Source organism: Ambystoma mexicanum, chromosome 13, assembly GCF_040938575.1.
Source record: "Ambystoma mexicanum isolate Mex_15411 chromosome 13, UKY_AmexF1_1, whole genome shotgun sequence".
NCBI lineage: Eukaryota > Metazoa > Chordata > Amphibia > Caudata > Ambystomatidae > Ambystoma > Ambystoma mexicanum.
Genome location: NC_090938.1, coordinates 193,427,589 through 193,449,244, shown reverse-complemented (window position 1 = coordinate 193,449,244; position 21,656 = coordinate 193,427,589). Strand labels below are relative to the sequence as shown.

Here is a 21,656-nt window from a genome sequence, read left to right as displayed (position 1 = left end):
GGCTTACCAAAGGACTCCTGCCGAAGACAAAGGTCAAAGAAGGACATCCCCACCCCCCCCACCCAGGACAGCAGAAGGACCAAAAAAGGGCAATCACACAAGAAATGGTGAAAAGAGAATACATCCACCATTTTGGGTCAGCGGTGACCCTTCTCTGTATTACCGGGGCTGTGAAGTCAGCCTGTGGATAAAAATAACCGGTTCAAACATCCACTGCCACAAGCCATTCAGGTATGGCTGTCACTAACAAATGTTACAGGAGCAGTTAGAAAGGGGATACAGTGTAACCCCCTCAGCACTCCACATTAGGTGGGGTGTGCTGGTCTCAATATACAATGTAAAATGGGATACAACCCACCTTTTCGTATAGGTCTGTCCTGCACATGTTTGTAGTGTGACTGAGCAGCCAGGCCTATCTCAAGAGGGGTAAATGTGAGCTGTAGAGCTGTACTGATGGAAATCAATACAAGTAACCAAGTAACACTTACACTCAAGGTTACAGTTATAAATAATTAGTTATTTAAATACAAGTTTTAGTTAAGCATTCTTTAAAAAGGCAATTGTTTGTAACTGTTCATGCAAACTTTGGAATATGTTTCTAAATAAAATAAACCTGGTGAATAGTCTTTGCGATGCTAATACATTTCTCCTACACCCTGAAATGACTTCAATAACAAGGATAGTATTGCCTTAATATATCACACCAATGCACTTTTCAGATTCTGAGTTTCAGGAAGGAAGGGTTAAGGAAAATAAAAAGGTTAGAACAGTCTTATAATTGTAGGACAACTGAATCCTTCAATGAAATCTAGGTAAGCCTTCCTCAGCATTAAAAGTATTCAACAAGCTACAACCTAGGGAGAGACAAGCAATGCCAAAGTCCATGGATTGCGAAAGGTGCCTTTAGGAAGCCAGAACAGTTAGTCATTTGAACAAAGTCTATAGTTCTGATGCACTTCTTGGATAAAGTCTTTCACAAAGTTAGATAGTTCAAAGGAAATCACTGAAGACACACGCAGTTAGGTCTGTGCAAAGGGGAGTTGAAATCAACTCAGAAAGTTAAGCAAGTGCAAATCTCAAGTGAGACAGCACAACTTATGGCAAGAAGCCAAGTACCTCCAAGTCCAAACAGTACCTTTGGTTAGAAGAAAAATTGGTCCATCTGGATTCAGTCTTGCTACAGCCAAGCAGACACAGGTTCATGAGCCTCAGTCGTGGAGACAAGAGGGAGGACGTCTGGAGAGCTCCTGCGGCAGTACTCGAGGTCGTCAGCAGCTACAAGCTTTTAGTTTCAGCGGCACTTTGTGGTTTCAGCACTTCGCAAACAGCACTGATGCAGATTGAATCTCTCTGGTTGGACATTCCTTGCTCCCTTGGTCCTGCACCGTGGCGAGGGTACTCTGGATCTGGATTTCCTGCTTCTTGAGTATCCTTAGGAGGCTCTGGAGCTTTTGGCCGGATTTGTTCTGTGGCAGACATTGCACTTGGTTCATGGACACTTGACCCCTGGCATTGGGCTTCTGCAGCAACGGAGAGGCACAGCAAGTCAGGGATTGCACCAAAGTGGAGTTCGTCTTGGGGTTAATTGGTCTCACTAACTCAATGGAATAAGTCGTCCCTTCCGAAGCTTCTCTGGATTCGAAAAAGGAGGTCAGCACAGCAGCAGGGCTTCACTGGTACTTCAAGGTCCAGGAGGTTGCAGCGGGCTTCTCTTCACGATTTCCGCTTTGGATGTTTCTTCCAGTGGTCGACTGCCTCTAGTCTCAAAACACTCGCCTTTTAAGCAAGTTTTCCCATTCATGCACAGCCTAGGCTGTCAATCACAGCATGGTTGCTGCCCTTCCCGGACAGGAATGGTTCCGATCAGACACACTTCGAGACAAAGGACAGGGAAGTTTTGGGACCCTCCCTCACCTCCTGTCCTTCCAGACACACTGGAGCCAGGGACAGGCTCCAGGGTTGAAGCCCGCCAAAGGCAAAACATACAAAGGGCTCAAACCTGTTTCAACGCACAGAGTAAAAGCCAAGAAAGACCTCACAAACAGAAAATGGTTAAAAAAGACAGGGCAATTCTGACAAAATGGACACCCATGGGTGCTGTACTGTAGCTGAAGGTTCAGCCTGTGGTGGTAAAAAAAAAAAAAACACTGGTAGCAAAATTAAAACACTCAGCCATTTAAAGTAGTGAGGGTAACAAAAAATGTTACATGAGAAAGTAGGATAAGGGGCTATGACCCTCCCCACCCCCTCCCAGCACTGCACATAAAATGGTGTGTGCTGGACCTACAAAGTAGAAGGATAAGTAAGATCAATTTCACCTTACTATTCTTGGGAATGGTAGTTCACCCAAGAAAAGGTATTTAAACCTTAAGGGAAATCCAAAGGACTTTTCAGTGACACTGCACTGATGGGGCTGTGTGTCACTATACAAAAAGCAGATGCCTATGGAGTTTGAGAGGCTCCAAAAACAGTGAAAACAAAATCCAAATCAGGGAAAAACTCATGAGAGTGAGCATAAGGTCCCACTCGCTCAGAAGTTAAAATTAAAAAGTCCCAAGTCCAGCAATAGAGCTGAGGTGAGGAATTTAGCACAGAAACGAAAATTCTCCCTAACAAGGGTGCTACTAGGTATCCCTGTGTTACCCCACTTAAGGACTGCCAGTCTTCTGACCACTTCATATTTTGTAGACCTTGGCTGACACTAGGTCATCAATAGTATTGGAGAAAACCGCCCCCGGCGGCAAGAAACCAAAATGCAGTTCTCCCTGCTCAACACCCGCTCTTTATTAAAACATGGGGTGGAAATGTATATGATCACCTTGCCTTATCCTCCTGTGACATAATGGCAATCACTGAATTGTGGCTAACGGACAGATTCCCAACAACCACGACCCTTGCAATCCCCACCAGACTACTGCATCTTCAGAGCAGATCGCTCTGATTGCAGAGGTGGTGGGGTGGCTATCATTGCCAGGAAGAGTCTTGATATTCATGTGAATTATCATCCATCCCTTGAGAGTTGTGAAAGTCTGGTTGTCAAAATAAAACGTGATGCGAACATCTCCCTCACTATTGTGGTAGTTTACCAGTCACCCGCCCACCAATACTAGTCTCTTTGAGGAGCAGTTTATCAACCTACTTACTAGTTTGACTAGGGCAACCACCCCAGTCATTGTTCTCAGATTTCAATCTTTGGGAAAATGACCAACACAATAAACTGGCGGTTTCACTGCTTGCAGCCCTGAACACTATTGGTTTCTCTCAGAAGCTGCACGCCCTACCCACAGAGAAAGGCACACAATTGATTGGGTTCTTACCCATCAATTGACTACCAGCAATATAAATATTGTGCCCTGTTCGTGGTCTGACCATTTTATTTAGTGCAGGGTACACTTATGTCTCCTTACTCCTCCCCCTCGGACTCACTCTAAACATTCTGTTATTAGAAGAAATTTAAAAAAGGTAATTCCTGCTGTTCTAGCCCCTCATCTACTGGCTAAAATATCCCCTATTGGGACTTTCTCTCGCAATTCATATTACCAATCTCATCGATGACAGATATGTTAGCCCTAAAAAATCTAGAATTTAAGAATAAAGTAACTAAGAGTGATTGGTTTGGAGACTATTATTCCTCTGCGCCAGGCCAAACGCAAAGCTGAGAGAGCTTGGAGGAAAGTCCCTCCCCTTCGACTGGTTCTATATAGAAATGCAGTTCAAACCTTGAAATCAGCTGTTGCAGCAAAATCTGAAAGTTAGAATGATAGGATTGCCTAAGCCTGCTCAGACTCACGCGAGTTATTTACTATCCTCAAAGAGTTTGAGGTGAGGACATCTGCCCCTAAAGACGCGGCATGGTGCCAATCTATTCATGATTAATTCAATATGAAGATATTGGCTCATCGGCTTTCTCTTCACAATCAGCAGCTCAATGCAAGGGAAATAAGTACTAGCTCCCTGTGCTCTGTTCAGCCCAATGTCCTCCCACACTCGTCAATCCCCACATTTTTCAGTTTCAGCCCTGCACTGAGGCTGAAGTATGTAAAATAGTGAATGGGATGAAAGCTACATTCTGTTTAGGTGACAGTTGTCCGTCGACCATCTTTAAATCTTGTATTGACACCCTTGCCCCACGGGTAACTACATTAGTCAATCTGTCTTTTGCCGACTCCACTGTTCCCTTGATTCTGAAGGAGTCATGGATCACTTCCCTCAAGAAAAAAAAACCTGACCCTAATGTTCCTAAATACTACCATTCAACTACAAATACTTTTTCGCTTAAAAATCCTGGATCGTGTTGCTTATACACAACTTCAAGACTTCAGGACTTTATGGCAAACTGCAGCATCCTGAATCATCAATCAGGTTTTAGGCACAGGACAGAAACTGCTCTGATCTCAAATCCAATATTGCTAGCATCATAGACAACGGCAAGCCTGCTCTCCTCCTGCTGCTGAATCTCTCTGCAGCTTTTGACCGGGTTGACCACTCCTGGTTGGTTACCAGGTTAAGTGAAGAGGTGTACTGCTCCGATACAGCCACTCGGGGGGGGGGGGGGGGGGGGATTCTCTCTTTTCTTGGCCCTAGGAGTGCCAGGGTTGCCATACATAAAGTTAGTTCAGCACCTACGCTGACAACCTGCAGAGTCCCCAAGGTGTCATGTATTTCCACGCTGCTGTTTAATGTGTACATCATGTCAAGGCTCACCCTACTTGATAGTTTGGGTGTTCAGTCGGCGACCTATGCAGATGATCCACAAATTGTTGAGTTGACTGCCTGTCACAGCACGAATGCTAACGCCATTAATCGCATTACATTGCTATTCAGAACGGGATGATCACAAACTCGCTCGCACTTAACCCCGAAAAACCGGAACTGCTCATCTTAGCATCCGGTCAAAGACTAAAAAAGATGCTGTTGGGAGCGTGGCCTGGAGCGCCAGTGATGTGGCTGCTCCCTTAATGGCCTCTGAGTCCCGCGGCATCTAGCGGAAAGCAGCCCTTTTAGCGGACATCCAACAACGATTTCAGGCTCTCTGAACATGTAAGACTTTGGGGCACTCTTGGGGAGCCTTTTGCGTCGGCTGGCACCCTGGGGGACTGTTACAGCCCGCCCAGCGTCTCCCCCCCAGGCCCGAGGCCCCACATCCAAGATGGCCACCGGGTCCTACAATCTCAGCCCGGCGAGGTGAATGACGGGCAGAGCTTCTGCGCTGTTCCGAAGCTGTCGGATTGTTGATGAAGCAAGAGGTGAGCCGAATAGACGACCCTCGAGGGGCCGGGAGGAGACCAGAGGAGGATGGTGATGATCAGTGCCCTCCATCCCCCACCCCAGACATCGGGATACGCCGTAGCAGCGTCCCAGAAGGTGGGGTCCGCCTGCTACTAAAGGACCTGCAGGAGATGTGAGCCGGGCCAGCGGATCCCAAAGAAGTGATCCCAACACGACCCTTGTGTGGAGCCAGCGTGTCTTCGAAGGAAGGCTGCGGCGCAGCTTCGGAGCGGCGAGAATCCTCTGCGGCGTGCAGCTCATCCCGCATAGAAGACGGACTGGGAACCGACATCCCCGCCTGCCGCACAAGCCCGTCAGAAAGCCCAGCGGCCCGGAACCCGCTAAAGCAGGACCACACAACGCACCAATGACCAGGTAGGCGCCCCTGCGGCGTAATACAGCCTGCACCTGCTGCGGCTCCCCACCTGTTTGTGGGGGTGTGCTGCCCTGCGGTGCCCCATCCCGAGCCGCTGCTGAGCGCCCCCTACATTGGACAGCCTGGATAGCCCACGTTCCTGCCAATTGCTATGGAAGGTCCCTTGGAACTGTTTTCCCTGAGAAGTCCAAGCGACCGTTGGGCCCACTGCTAGCCCCCCCCCTTCTTGAGGCCCGATGCCGATGAAGCGGCTAAATAAGGTCATCCCAGCAGCTTCTACCCAAGAAGATTGCTCAGCCAAGCTCAACCCGCTAACCCCAGATTGCTTGCCCTGAACTAGCCCTCGCCTGATCATCTAAACCGACCCCTCAATGCTTATCCTGGTCCTTCGACCCAACAACTTCCTGGGGCGCCCCGGTCCACTTTCCATCCCGCAGATCTACCCACTCTTGGAAGCAGTTGGCTCTTGAGGCCCCCGAAATTACCTGCCGTCACAGACTCTTCTCTTATACCTCGTAGGATCTAGCCGGAAGAGCCCCTGCTCTCTAACATCACATCGCTGCCCCCTACGAAGCAGTGAGTCGCCACCTAAGGGGATACCTATGGTCCAACCCAGGGCAGCCCCCTGTCCGGTCTCCCAGGACAGAACTCCAAGCGCCTTGCAATGAAGAAGGCTGGGAAGGGTACCAAAAACTCAGACATATCTACGATGCTCTTTGCCACGGACAAGACCAAGAAATTGGACCCCCCGAAACTCACCCCGCAGAAGTCCTCGGAGGATTTGGGAAATTTGGCAATAAAAGGGGATATCCAGGCCTTTATGCTGGATATTAAAGAAGAATTTAGGTCTTTCATCGCCAAATTTACTGCGAAACTTGAACACATGGACCAACGACTCACAGAGGCTGACCAGAGACTGATTGAGGTTGAAGAAATGACTCAGAGCCATGATGCATCCATAATAGAGATGCAACAAGCGATTCGGACCCTCCAGAGCAAAGGCGAGCTATTGGAATTTAAGCAGGAGGACCTGGAAAACAGGGCCCGAAGAAATAATCTGCGCATCCGTGGGGTGCCCTCCTCTATCCCAGATACAGATCTCTCAGAATACATAGGAAATTTCTTTCAATCCCTACTTCCACATTTGGACCAAACCCAATTGATCCTTGACCAGACCACCCATACTACGCCCAAGACGGGGAGTACCCACGGATCCCCCACCCAATGTGATAACGAGGGTCCATTTTTACTCTACTAAGGAAGCTCTGGCAGCGATTAGTCGCACCAAAGACGAATTATCCTTCATGAGCACCCCGCTGCAGATCTACCAGGATCTCTCCCTGATGACCCTACAAAAAAGAAGAGCGCTGAAACCCCTGACCCAATTCCTGCAAAGCCAGAAAATCCGATACGGATGGCTGTTTCCGACGGCCCTCCACTTCACCTACGAAGGGACCCAGCGCTCGATCAGTCACCTGGAAGACGCTGAACCTATCCTCCACCCAGCATCCCCGAGAGCTTCGCCCTCCCGCAGTCCGACCTCCACTCCAGAGGACCCGATGCAGCCTCCCCAGAAACAAGCTTATCAAGCCTGGTCAAAGACACAGACGCCGAAAATGAAACATCATAAGAATTTCTGCTCAGAGGCTCCTACCCGCTACAATATGAAAATGAACGAGTTTGCCCGCGACCCTCACGGTCCATACCCCCACTCAAAGGTGTATTCCATCGTTTCGCCCTTGGAGACAAACCCTGTATTGGATGATGCCCCTAGCCCTGTTGGCTCCTGGGACGAAGTTGGCCGTGTTGGCCAGGGGACCCGCCGGAAAGAAAATCCCAGCCCCCCCCTAAAAAGTTAAGTTTGGCCTCCTGTTGGAGAGCGACATCAAAATCGAGCCCATTGATGCCTGACCCTCTTCATTCCTCCCCCTCGAAACCGCCCCGCCCACTCGACGAAGAGCAGGACTCCCCTCAGCCACATCGGAAACTACGATTCCTGTCGATCAATGTCAATGTCAGAGGCCTGAACGCGCCACAAACAAGAAAATCTATCCTACAACGTATCCAGACCGAGGAGGCCTCTGTGGTGTTCCTTCAGGAAACCCTCCTGATCCCAGCGGATTTCTCTAGGCTCCGAAGCAGGCAATTCCCGTCGCAGTTTCTGGCATCGACTGGCACCAAGAAAGGGGGAACGGCAATACTTTTCGCCAAGGACCTCCAAACCCAGATCTTGGATTCCTTGGTGTGGCCGGAAGGCCGATTTGTGGCGATCAAATGCCAGCTATTTGGCCAATTGTACTCACTGGTCTCAGCCTATGCCCCGAATGAAAAGCAAGAAGAGTTCTACTCTACAGAAGAAGACTTATCGCAATTTATAGAGAGCCAGATAATAATCTGAGATGGGGTCCCTGATCCAATTAGAGATAAATCTCACCCTGCAGCACATAAGGACTTCAGCATTGCGACGGCCTTGCTCAAATGCTCCCGAACCCTTGACGTGGTGGATACGTGGAGAGTTCTACACCCAGAGTCCCGTGACTACTCATTTTATTCCAGTGTGCACAGAACCTACTCACGCATTGATCTCCTGCTAGCCTCTCCCCAAGCATTAGCCTACACGGATGATGTAATCATTGGCCCCAGAATCTTGTCAGGCCATGACTCCATCATACTAACGATGAGAGCCCATGACCCGGATCCTCCTCCAAAGCGCAAATTGTGACTCTACGACCCGATCCTGGGCGATATGGCACTAAGGGACGTGACAGCGAAAGCCATCAAAGACTTCTATAACGAAAATAAGAATGAGGACACCTCTCCGGCCAATACATGGGATGCGATGAAGGCGGTGGTTAGAGGGGTCCTGATCTCACAAGGGGCAGCCTATCACAGGAAGAAGCGTCAAATTCGCCAGTCTCTGCAAGTCGAAGTAGAGAAAGCTGAAGCAATATGCAAAGCAAAGAACTGGACTCCTAAAACCCACTGAGCACTCCAGATAGCCAGAAAGAAGCTGGAAGCTCACTACACGGAAGGCACAGCCCAGATGCTAGCCAGAACCAAACAAAGCTACTATGCCAAAGGAAACAAAGCGAATAAGTTTCTAGTGGAAAAACTGGCAAGGATAAGGAAGAGAAACACAATCTTAGGCCTCAGACTCGCAAGGAAGAATCCAATTTGCAGAGAAAGACAAGCAGCAGAACCCAGTGGCCCATCTCACGGATACGATGACGGTGTCCGATAGATCCTCGCAAAGCCAACAGGCTTACCTTCCGAGACGCGGCTCTTCCCCCTGATCCCCCAAGCGACCAGAGACGACCTAGAATACCCAATCTCATGTGAGTAGGTGGACACGGCCATTGAGAGTCTTAAACCGAGAGCCCCAGGCCCGGACGGGTTCACGACCCGTTTCTATAAAAACTTCCGCCCCCAGCTAGTAACCCCCCCCCCTTGACGAGACTGTTCAATTCCTTCGCAGTCACGGGAGCAATTACCCCATCGATGCAGGAGTCGATCACAGTCCTGGCGCTAAAACCAGAAAAGGACCCGAGAGATATCACGGCATATAGACCGATTTCCCTATTAAATCTAGACGCCAACATATACTCAAAAGTCCTGGCCAACCGATTGGCAAAAGTACTCCCTGACATTATCGACCCGGACCAAACCAGCTTTATAATGAACAGATCTGCCCCGGACAATATACGCAGAGTTCTAAACATGGTTGAGATAACACAGCGGGATTCACGAAAACTAGCACTCCTGGCTCTGGACGTGACTAAGGCCTTCGATAAGGTAGACTGGTCTTTCCTCCGACTCACTTTGGAGTCCTTTCCTTTCACCCCCTCATTTCAGAAATACATCCTGGTGAATTACCAATCCCTGAAAACTATGCTTCGAGTCAACGGTCACCTATCTGGTCCGATCCCCCTATCTCGCGGGACCAGACAGGGATATCCTCTGCCCGCCCCCCCGCCCCCCCACCCCCCCCCCCCCCCCCGGCTCTTCACCTTAATTATGGAACCCCTCGCCCAACAAATCCACCTGAACCCCAGAATTAAGGGCCTCCAGGTGGGCCCCACCCAACATAAAATAGCGTTGTATGCTGATGATGCGATGCCGACTATAACAGACACCGCCCAATCACTAAGGTCCTCCCTAGCAGAAATCCACTCCGTCGGCAAGGCATCAGGCTTTGGCATAAACTTGACGAAATCCGCCCTTCTAGGGGTGAGACTAAACTCAGAAGATAGAAGATCTTTCAGAGCCCGCTGCTCGATCCCCCTATCAGAAAAGGCGATATCTTACCTGGGGGTCCAAATCACAGCTCGCACGGAAGACACCTATCAGGCCAACTTTCAGCCGTTATTTAAGTCCTTGGAAGAAGACCTCGAACGATGGCGCTCACAGGAGATCTCACTTCTGGGCCGCATAGCGGCGTGTAAGATGAACCTACTCCCGCGACTCCTTTATGCTTTCTCAGCCCTTCCTATTCTGATCCCTAGACCCCCACTTCAATGTCCCCAAAGAAAAATGCTGCATTTCATCTGGAAAGTCAAGAAGCTGAGGATTCCACTGAAAACTATGTTGACCAGTCCGAATCAAGGAGGCCTGGGAGTCCCGGATCTCCAGAAATATCAGATGGCGGCACAGTTAGCTCACACTCTAGCTTGGATCATTAGCTCAAATCGACCAAGATGGACAGAGATGGAACAATCCCACCTACCTCTCCCCCTCTGATTCCTCTTGCACCTACCTCCTGCCTCGAGGAGATCATGGCCAGCCACTCTTTCGTCCACCAGGCTCACCCTGAAAACCTGGGAATGGACGCGTAAACATAGGGGTATCCCAAGGGACCTGGGCCCATCTGCCCCAGTCTTCCATAATCCGGCGTTCTCACCAGGAGCCCACCCCGTGAACTTTAACAACTGGATCTCGGGTGGCCTCAGCTCCCTAGGCCAGCTTTTTCAAGGGAATCGTCCCCTCAACTTTGAACAATGTAAGAGCACCTTCAACCTAAGGGAAACAGACAGATTTGCATATATTCAGCTACAACACTGGTGCTCCCAGCCATCAATTCGCCAGTCAGCTACCAGAGAGTTAGACCCCATGGAGCTGACACTCGCAGATCCACCCACATCGAGGGCGAATCTCAACGATATACAAACTATTGCAGTCTAACTTTCTTATTACCAGACCGTCTTACATGACACAATGGGAAACGGACCTAGGTCATCCGATAGAGGATCGGACATGGATAGACATCTGGCCTCGCACTCGCTCTTCTTCATTCTGCATCACGAATCGAGAGTGCGCCCATAAACTACTCCTAAGATGGTTCTACCCACCACGACTACACCGCATTAATCCTTAGACCCCCAATGTTGGCGCCACTATGGCCTCCCGGGCTCTTTCGTTCACATGTGGTGGTCGTGCCCAGTGGTGGCAAAATTCTGGTCCCAATGCATTCTGGCGATCGCGGACATAAACATCACGTTGCCTCTAGCTCCAGATCAATCCTACTGGGAGCCCCGATCCCAGGCTTATACTGAAGATCTGGTAGGACTGCAGCCGTCCTGACTAAGCTATTAGCTGCCAAGATCACGGTAGCACAAACATGGAAATCTCCAGATGGCCCACTGATAATCCTGTGGTGGCTGAAACTGTGGGATATCTTTATTGCATATAAAATCACAGCGATGAGTAGAGGCCTGCTTCACCGCTTCATGAACATTTGGTCACTACTGGTGGACTATGACGAGAGCTACCCGGCTCGAACATTCAAGCCGCGGGCGATAGCAAACGCCCTGGCAGCTGAGCGCCTGGACCTGGTTCTAAGAGACGAGGAACAAGAAATGGTTAAAGACTTAAAGCTTGCGAGAGGTGGGTGGAGGGATGACTGAAAGAAAAGAAACTCCTGGGCTTGATGAATGACTAAGTATTACTGGCTATAATGTATGTTCTCCTGTGTATCGACCAAAAAATAAACACGTTTTAAAAAAATAAAAAGATGCTGTTAGAATATAAGAGCTTCACCATAACCAATAATCAAATTCAAGTTTCAAGCAAGGTGAAAACCTTGAGCATGATATTGGATGCAGAACTCTCCATGAAACCTCATGTTTCTAGCATCCAGGTCTCATGTGGATATATTTCTAAACTCCTGAACCATATTCAGCCCTACATTTCATTAAAAAAACTGATCCACTCTAGCCACTGCGCTAGTTAACTTGCGCCTAGACTACTGTAATGGTCTGCTAGTGGGGACATCCAAGGCTAACCTACAGGCTTTGCAGGTTGCACAGTATGGAACCGTTAGAGCTGTCGCACAAGGAACATGTTACTGATGCCAGACAGTGTCTTCATTGGCTGCTAGTCAAACATCGGGATGTGCATAAGTTACTTTCATTGACTTAAATGTGTTCACAAGGAAGCCCCCCACTACCTCATGAAAAGTCCCACCATTCCCCCAGCAGGCCGAAATGTGCAGCCCTTTGACCAGTTAAAACTCTCTCAGCCAAGGTATAATCTTAAAACCTTTGGCAGCTCTACTTTTGATGTCCAGGGTCCCCTATCCTGGAATAAAGTACTGCCCGATCTAAGGCATGCCAAGTCCTGCAGTGAGTTCAAGAACCGTCTTAAACCCCATTTGTTCAACCTATACCTAGATTAGGCTTTGGACCCCAGTCATTTACTTTACCCCAGGGTGCCTTCATCCTGTTCTGCTATCCATTTCCTATGTCTTGTTCTGTTCTCTGTGCACTTTGAGGGCAATGGGAGAGTAGCGCTATGCAAGAAATGCAAATAAATAAAATAAGGTGCTGCAGGCCAACTTCAGAATATAAAGTCTGAGGAGAGATACTTAGTATCTCTATCCTGAAGAACTGTAGTTACTCTAGGATAAAGAAAATACTCTCAAAGGAGGACCCCAAGTGTCCCCAGCAACACTGCCCATAAGGAGCGGTGTCCTGCAATAGTAAATTACAGGTGCCTTTAAGAGCTATGGAGAAAAACAGACTCCATAGTACAGGTACAATACAAATAGAGTTCTAAAAGACAGAGCCCTGAAGAATGAATGAGTGGAAAAGGCCCCACTCATTTTTGAGTTCAGGAAAAGGTCAAGAAGTCCAGCAACAAGTGCTGGGGGTCTCACTAGGAGAGGGGATGAAGCATTAAAAAAAAGAATCCTCCCCAACAATGTTATTTCTTACAGAAACTTGGTTATCCGACAACTACAAATCCACTGTACACGAAGCCATACTAGATAACTTCAAAGTAACACACACCAAAGAGGAGGTGGAATCGCAATGATACACAGAGCACATTCCAGCCGCACCAATCCCCTCAACTGACAGACTGTGAATCCCTCCTCACCAAGATTAACTCAACGACCATGGCAACAGTGTTCCTCCTGATCTACAGACCACTATCCTACAACCCGAACTACGCAACGAAACTAGCAGACTCCATTGCCATACTATCAACCTACTAAAACCACCTAGTCATACTGGGAGACTTCAAAATCTGGTTTGAAAAAAACAAGAAAACTCTGGGAACTCACTCTGCACACTTCTGGCACAACTGCACTTCAAGCAAATCGTAAATGGATACACCCACAATGCCGGACACATCTTGGACGCAATCTTCTGCAGAGAAGGAATACGCACATCCGTGCCACCTACACAGATTGTATGGAGCGACCACTGTCTGTTACCAATCTACATCAAGCTCCAAATCCGCTTACCAGCCAGGAAGTAAATACTATACGCCACCAAGAAAAGAAATTGCAATAGGCACGACCTTGAGTCCTTAAAAAATGTGCTACAATCGACCCAACCTAACACCACAGAGCAAACCAAACCACAGACGCAGTGGAAAACCTACTCAGCACCTGGCTTACCGAAGCCCTAGACCACCTGATACGCTGCAAAATGTTTCACTGAAGAGTTTAAAGAACAAAAAAAAACCACAAAAAAAAACACTAAATGGAAAAAACATGGAGAACAGTACAACTGGCAGGACTAAATAAAATTCCAAACAACTCAGACTATACAAATCAACAGTACTGCAAACTTAGAAAGAAATACTACAGTACAAGAATTGAAAAAACAAGAACGAAAAAGAAGAAAGAACTCTTGATTCTAAGAAAAAATCCTTCAATAAAGTCATCATCCCGACACAAGCACTATGTGAAAGCATTATCAACCACTTAATATCAAAAATAGAAACAATACAACAGACCAACACAAGCTGCGTGAATACAACCTTAACCATTGAACCAGAGACAAGAGGCAAAACAGACTACAAGACTCACCCGCCTCGAACCAATTACTGAAGAAATATTCTCCACACTTATCAAGGACACCAAACTTGCAGGATCTCCAAGTAACCCTTGCCACCAGGATATCTTCAAAGAAATCCTCAACCACAAAACCCCAGCGACACTTCCAGAACCTAATGAACCCATCACTTAAAACAGGACTCGTAAAAACCAGCTTCAAATTTGCATACATCAAATCACTGGTAAAAAAGGAATCTGTGCATAAGATCGAAGCAACTACTGACCTATATCCAACGCTCTACCTGGCGAAGATCTTGGAGAACCATATATAAAAGTTCCCACTTAAATACATTTAAACAAACAGAACACTGGACCACTCGCACGTTGGCTTCAGACCAGTGTAAGTAACAGAATCAGCACTTCTATCACTATGGGACAAACTGAAAATAAATGCAGACAACGGCCCACAATCTGTCCTACTACTACTGGACATATCTGTGGCATCCGACACAATTAGCCATGAAACTAATGCAAAAACTGATGGAATGAGGCATACAGGTATTCGTACTAAGGTGGCTAACTCATTCCTCACAAATGAGCCAAAAGAATCTACTTGCCACCTTTCATCTCAAACAACAAAAACATCTCCTGCAGAGTTCCACAGGAATCCGCCACTTCCCCCCCTGCTCTTCGACATCTACATGTCCACCCCTGATGAAAATCATTCGAACCCATGGACTAGCCACTTACAACTACGTAGAAGACAACCGATTGTGAAGATGATCATGACCCTAGAACCAAACACCACCCTCAACAACTTGTCTCCCAGACATCTACAACTGGATGACAACCAACAGCCTCAAATTGAATCCAGACAAAAACGAAATGATGATCTCATCCACAGAAAGCAACGCAACCAACTGGACTGGCATGGGAACACAGCCAGAGACTTACAAGTTAGTAAATATCCTAGGAATACTCATGGGCAACGAATTATCACTGGAACCGCAAGTCAACACAATCACTAAAAAGTGCTTCCATCTCTTCTAGCACTCAGAGGGTTGCTCCCATACCTCTCCTTTCCACACAGAACCCTCACAATCATATCCCTGACTAACAAGAATTGACTACGCAAACAGCCTCTACCTAGGAATGCCGGAAAGACTTGCCAAGAAATTCAAACTGGTCCAAAACAATGCAAAGAAGATTCTCCTAAGATTAAACAGAAGAGACAACATCGATCCAGCCTTGAGAAGCCTCAATTGGCAGTCAGTGAAAAACTGCATCAAATTCAAAACCCTCTGCATTGCCAATACATCCCTACACAGACAAGGAGCCGAATTGCTCCAAGCCAAGATCAGCCGCTACCAGCCAAGAAAGCACCCAAGATAAAGCGATCATCTACAAATGGAGGCAAAACTCAAAGGAAATTCAGAGGAAAAGCATTCTGACACCCAATTGCTAATCCATGAACACCATGCCAAAAGAAATCAGAACCACAGAAGACTGCATCATCTTCAGGAAATTTCCAAAAACCTGATTATTCAGCATACAATGGCATGCGCTAAAGGACAACAGCAGCAAAAAAACAGCATTGATGACCGAAACACACTAAGCGAAACGGTCAATGACAGCAGCGAATCCAAGGACGACCAGAATGCCCCACCACCCACATTCCCCGCCCCACCCAGTCATGGCTGCAACTAGGGAGATCGGCAAAGAGTAGATCACCCAATCAACAGACACCCAGGGAAAGACATGTCACGTGCAAATCATGTACTCAGAAAGAACAGACAGGTAATACTAAATCGAAGCTTCACCCTCTGAATTGCTCACTCATAACTAGCGTCGCCCGGTAGATCACTGTTAGGCAAGATTGCATGCAGTACCCTTTGGGTGCACTACAACAACCCTGACCTCCTGGCAATAGGAACTCAATCTTTGGTATAAGCCTGTACTACACAGGTTGGTAACGTGTTGAGCAGTCAGGCGTATCTCAAGAGTGGTCAATGTGAGCTGTAGGGTCGTTACACAGATTCATAGTGACAAGTATTCAAATACACACTTACACACAAGGTTTCTTGAATAAACATTCATTAATTCAGTCAGTCAGTTACAATAAGCCTTCTTCAGAAGGGAGCAATATAAAAGCAACACACCAATACACTCCAAAACTACACACTTAGTTTCTAAATCAGTAAAGACTCTTTTGGTATGGCCCACAGTCAAACCCTTCAGGTGACAAACAGCTAGGGTGTTAGGGGGACAAATATCTTACTGTTGCATTTACAACATCCTTGGGAATTGGTCAAAGAAAACGTTATTAGAACAAACAAGAGATCACAAATATTCTTAAGCAGACAAATACTTTTGGATCCCCTAAGCGGTGTCATTCAGTGTAACGTTAGGCCAAAGTTGATGGACAAAAGTATATGAGCTGAAGCACTTCTGGTAAGTAGAAAAGTCTGCACAATGTTTTAGAAGTCTCTGAAAAAAAGAATCAAATGTAGGGCCACAAGCTGGTTAGAAGATGCAAGCAAAAAAAAGAGGCAAGTTCTCCCAGACATTACAGTACCTCTGTATTGAAGAAAAAGTGCAGCAGATGACTCCCGTTACTGTCAGCTCAGCAGATCTCACTGTTCCTGGGCCTCAGTTGTGAGGACAAGATGCAGGTCTTCGGGGAACTGCTGCACTGCAATGGGACGGTCACTGCTCGCTTCCAGCAATCTTCAAACAAATGGTACTTCAGTGTTTCAGCTCCTCGTGACTACCACAAATAGCAACACTGCGGTTTCTGGCTGTCGAGATTGACTTTCCTTGCTTCTGAGGTCCCACACTCTTGAGGGGGCTCAGATTTGGTCAGTCCTGATTCCTGGGAGTTCGTAGAATCTTCCAGGAGCTTTTGGCCAACTTAAAAGCAATGCACACAATCTGGTGTTCCTCTCCCTGGCGTTTTGGTTTCCAGCAGCAACTCTGTGGAAATGCAACCAGCTCCGAGAGAATGTCCCGGTGGCTTACTTTGGAGTTGATAGGTCCCACCAACTCAAAAGGGAGAAGTCGTCCCCTGCTTCTCTGTCGATACGAATTTGGAGTTTCAGCACAGCAGCATGGCTTCACCGGGAAAACCAACGGTCCAGGAGTTTCAGCAGGCGTCCTCTTCAAGTTCTTCGGTTACTTCGTCCAGTGGTCGACACTGCCTTCCAAGCCAAAAGCCTCGCCTATTATTCTGCTCTCCCATTCATTCCAGCCTAGCTGTCAGTCACCCAGCAGGATGGCTGTTCTTGCCAGACAGTCAGTCGCCCACTCACTAGGAGACAAAGCACGGAGTTTGTTTCGGCACCTCCCTCACTGCCTGCCCTCAACAGACACCCAGGAGCCAGAGGCAGGCTTCACTCGTGAATCCCACCAAATGCAAAGCGAACAAAGGGACCAAACCTGGTTTGGCGCGCTCGGTAAATCTCAAAAAGGACCTTTCCACAAAGAAATGGTGAAAAAAGAAGACCGGGCCATTTTGACAAAAACTGCACCCTTGAGTGCTTTACTGCCGCTGCGAACGCAGCCCACAGTAAATGCACACCACAGTAGTTAAAAGTAAACCACTGCCACCAGCCATTCATCAAGGAAAGGGTAACAAAAATGTTACATGAGAAGCTAGACAAAGGGGATACTAAGTAACTCCTTCAGCACACTATTGTAAGATAGTGTGTGCTGGGTCTAGAAAGTTGTAAATGTAAGTAAAGTCAATTTCCTTTTACTGCTGGGAAACAGTAGTTTATCCCAGAGAAGGTATTTAAACCTTTGGGAAATCTGAAAGACTTTCCTGTGTCACTACACTGAAGGTGCTGTGTGACACAATGTATAAGATGCCGCCTATGGAGTTCGTCAGACTCCACAACCAAAAGAAACGGTGTTCAAAAATCACATTAAAATACATGAGTTGGAAAAAGGGTCTCTCTCTCTCCAGGTTAAAAAAAAATCAAGTACTCAAAATACAGTAAAGTTGCTGGGGGTCTCTAAGGTGGAGGGAATTAGCACATTTCTGAGAACTCTCCCTAACAATCACCATTTCCCCTATATGTATTATACCAGCTGTGCAGAAATTTTGCAGCCAACAGCACAACAGGCCAAACATAACAGCCCTGATTAATTCCGCCAGTTAACTTGGAAAACACTGGTTACAACGAACACCTGCCCTCAAATACATAGTGGAAGTCAGCCCCTGTGCTTGGAAAGGTGGCGAGGCTGGCCAACGGACTGCTACCAAGAACGTGGGAAGATACCACTGAGCTGCAACCAAAGAGGCACTGTCAAACTTACTGATGTACTACCCAATGTCCCCCTTCTTGCTCCTCCAACATAACCAACAAACACAACCAGGGGCTAGCCACACTACACATACACACTGACAACTAATCTAATCTTTGCACTTAGACTCGGAGTCCCTGCAAGTTACCATAGAGGGAACATAACCTTGCACATAGCCCATAAATCCATCAACGCTACACAAATGTACACCAACACAATAAAACACTGAACAGTCATTGGCGACTCTGAATTCCCCTCATGGGTACAACTAACCAGTGCACAGGACCTCAACGCCGCTCTAACCTCATATGTCACCACACTCCCAACGCAAACACTAGCACACATCCGATGCATTGAGTTCTACCCATACTGTTACAACAAGCAGGGTGCCTCGAACCAACTCCCACACGCAAGACAACGCACACAAACACCAGTTTCTCCTGGTTCTGAACCTAGCCTCACTAACATTGTCCTCTTCTCTTGCAGAGCCACGTGAGCACCTGGAGACTGCCCTCGGGTGGTAGCAGTACACGATATAAAGCAGCACCTTGAGCAATGCTCCTAGCTAATCTAACCGTCTGACCCAATTACATGATTAGTCCAAACAAGGATGCAGCTTACTTTTTGAAGAAGTCATCCTGCAGCTTGCCGTTCAGGCTGGTTTCAATAAGTTGGCTTCTCACCTCCTTCTCACTGCGTAGCTGAATAGAAGAGAGATTGATAAAGCATCACTATAAATAGCATCATTGCACAAAATTCCATCAAAAGTCAAACATTTGTTCTAAAGACAGATACGATTCCAATTTTCAATAACCAAACAGATTTTAACCTGGCAAACAGACAATAGAACTGTCCAGGACTATACCCTTCTGGATGACTGACAAATTGTGATACTATGAGAATTTAGGCAGACACCTGAAAGATGTCAAATTCCCCGTGAGGCATCAACACCATGAATAACGGCCTGTCAAGCCATCTCAGAAAATGTAACAGTGGTGAGCAGCTGAAACTGTTTGCTCTTTCAGGAGTTAGGCTGCCAGTTTTGTCACAGGACAAAGTTTCGGCCACCAGAGTTTGTGTACCAAGGGTGAATTAAGACTATGTGTACCCACATGCACAATTAAGCCCTAATTGTAACATTTGGCCCATCTTGAATAGTGAGGATGTGAAGAAAGGTTTCTCTTTGCTGCTTTCCCTCCATAGGCACTGGGACAACTTACTTTTTTACTATTGTGTTGAACCTTTACTGACGTTTGGAGTCAAGTGAAGCCTTCTTGCTCCAGTTACCTTGCTAAGATAATCTGTTTGGGAGCAATGATCATTCCCAAAGGCAGAAAGTTAGGTTTAGGTTTTCTGCATATATCCATGTGCCCATGTAACTGTTTTTGATTTGTGGTTACTTGCATGATGTGTCCTGGAGGGGCTGGTGGCAGCGGATACTTTTGTAGCATTTTCCTTTTTAATAGGCTTGTGCACTTTACATTTTACAACTGAAGGCCAATTAGAGTACAAATATACGAAGTCGGGCAACCATGCTAGCCTCAGCCCGCCCAATGCGGAGACCAGAGCAGCTTCCCTACAACACCAGGGACATACAGCAACGCAACCAAGGACTGGACTTATCTTTCAGGCAGCCAAGCCAGACATCCCCTCCCCTTAGCATGCACTGGGACACTGTACAAACAAACATTGTTGTTCCACAGTGGTCATGCACAGAAAAAGGGGGCAGATCTTTCAGCACTATATGACGATTGTTGCATGAAACCTCTCTGAGGTGGGGATGACCCGGCCAGATTGGCCAGTCACAGCAGGCTGGCCAGATGAAAGGAAGGGAGTTAAAAGGAGACCCCCCCAGAAAGCAGGAAGTTATGGGTTGTTGCGTGGAGGACAGAGGAAGTGGCAGATAAAAAGGCAAGTAGGCATAAGGATGGTAGAATATCGTGGAGGCGATGTACTGAGTTGCAAGTGATAGAGTGGCAAGTAGAGAATGAGTGCAGAAGTACAAGTGAAGTGCTTGCGTGAATGAAAGAATGGTGTTTATGGAGGAGGGAGTAGCCGTATGGAGGAAGGAGTAGTAACAACAAAGGGTGGTGACAAGGCTTATGAGTGATCGAGGTGGAAGAAGCAATGAGTAGACAAGGTAGGTGGAGTTGGAGAAAGGAGCATGCAAGAAAGGAATATTACTGAGTGAGAGGAGAATGTGGGTATGATAGAAAGGTGACGGAATCAGGCATGGTAACTAAAAGGTACAATCCAACATCCCTGTTTAGATAACGAACGAACCACTGGCTAGTGTACAATCTGTCTAGGAAATGCCTGAGCAATGTTAGATCGGTAAGGCACTCTACTTTTAGGAAATCGCAAGAGAGGGTGACCCTAAGCTTAAACCATCTCCAAGATTCAGAGTTTTCTTTAAGTAAAGTGACACAATTGAACGGCACATCTGGTATGCCATTTGGGATTGGTTTGATAGCCTTGCCAGTGGTCCAGCGATTTATTTTTGTGGGATTAATCTTAAACTACAGATGGCAGATAAAGATGAGGGACATTAAGATCATTGTGTAAATCAGGATTTTTTCCATGAATTTAATCTGAACTATTACAAAGCATTCAACACAGTGTCAGCTAGCATAGATGGACTTGACCATTCAAAAATCAGCAAAATCATTTGGTTTATCTAGCTGCAGAACACACACACTGGAGCTCTGAAATGGATTTATTTATTGGACATTTGTAAGGTGCCTATACACAGGTGTTGACAGGTGCCACAAAACAGGGGGGAGGGACATGGGAATCTTAATACAAAAGCGGTTATATTGGCCTTGTGACAATCCTACCATGCAAGTGCATGGCAAGGTGAGACGTGCAAGAGGGTGGGGGAAGAAGGAGAAGTGCAAGAGTGGGGTACCCCCACGGGTGAGGTGCAGGCAAGTGCTGGGGGGGAAGAGGGGACAGGGGAGGAAGAGTGCAGTGGACAGGAGGACTGGGTTGTGATGGTCTGGGAGAGGGAGCCGAAGGCAAGTGCGAACATAGGATGCTGGGAGGGATTGGTGGGGGTGATCAGGTCCCTGTAGGACTCTGTAGAGACCCGGCCCCCTGTCGCAGCAGCACATGGAGAGTTTAACGTGGGAGATAGAAAGAAGAGAAGAAAAGTAAGGTCTTGAGAGGTTTCCAGAAATTAAGATCCGACTCCAGTCAGGGGAGAGGGGGTCCCTTACAGAGGGAAGCACCAACCGAGGAGAGGGATCTACCTCCCACACTCTGCTTGGAGAGATGTTTGAACTGCACAGAGTTGAGCGAGAAGACCGAAGGATTCTGTCTGGGAGGTATTTCAGGAGCGAAGGAACAAGTTACTTAGCTCTAACTGTTGTTCTCCAGCATGGGTCTGGCATGGATTCACATGCTCATGAATATTCCCCGTCAGGCTGG

General features: G+C 47.3%; 1 protein-coding gene across 10 annotated transcripts in view; it reads right to left on the bottom strand.

Annotated features, from left to right (window-relative positions):
• Positions 1-21,656, bottom strand: part of PPP1R12B (protein phosphatase 1 regulatory subunit 12B) — a 1,230,188-nt gene that overhangs the window by 921,561 nt on the left and 286,971 nt on the right. For all 10 annotated transcript variants that reach the window (XM_069633610.1, XM_069633604.1, XM_069633603.1 and 7 more), the window contains exon 7: positions 18,849-18,928. In XM_069633610.1, the coding sequence (XP_069489711.1) occupies positions 18,849-18,928 (80 nt within the window). The remainder of the gene's footprint in view (positions 1-18,848; positions 18,929-21,656) is intronic.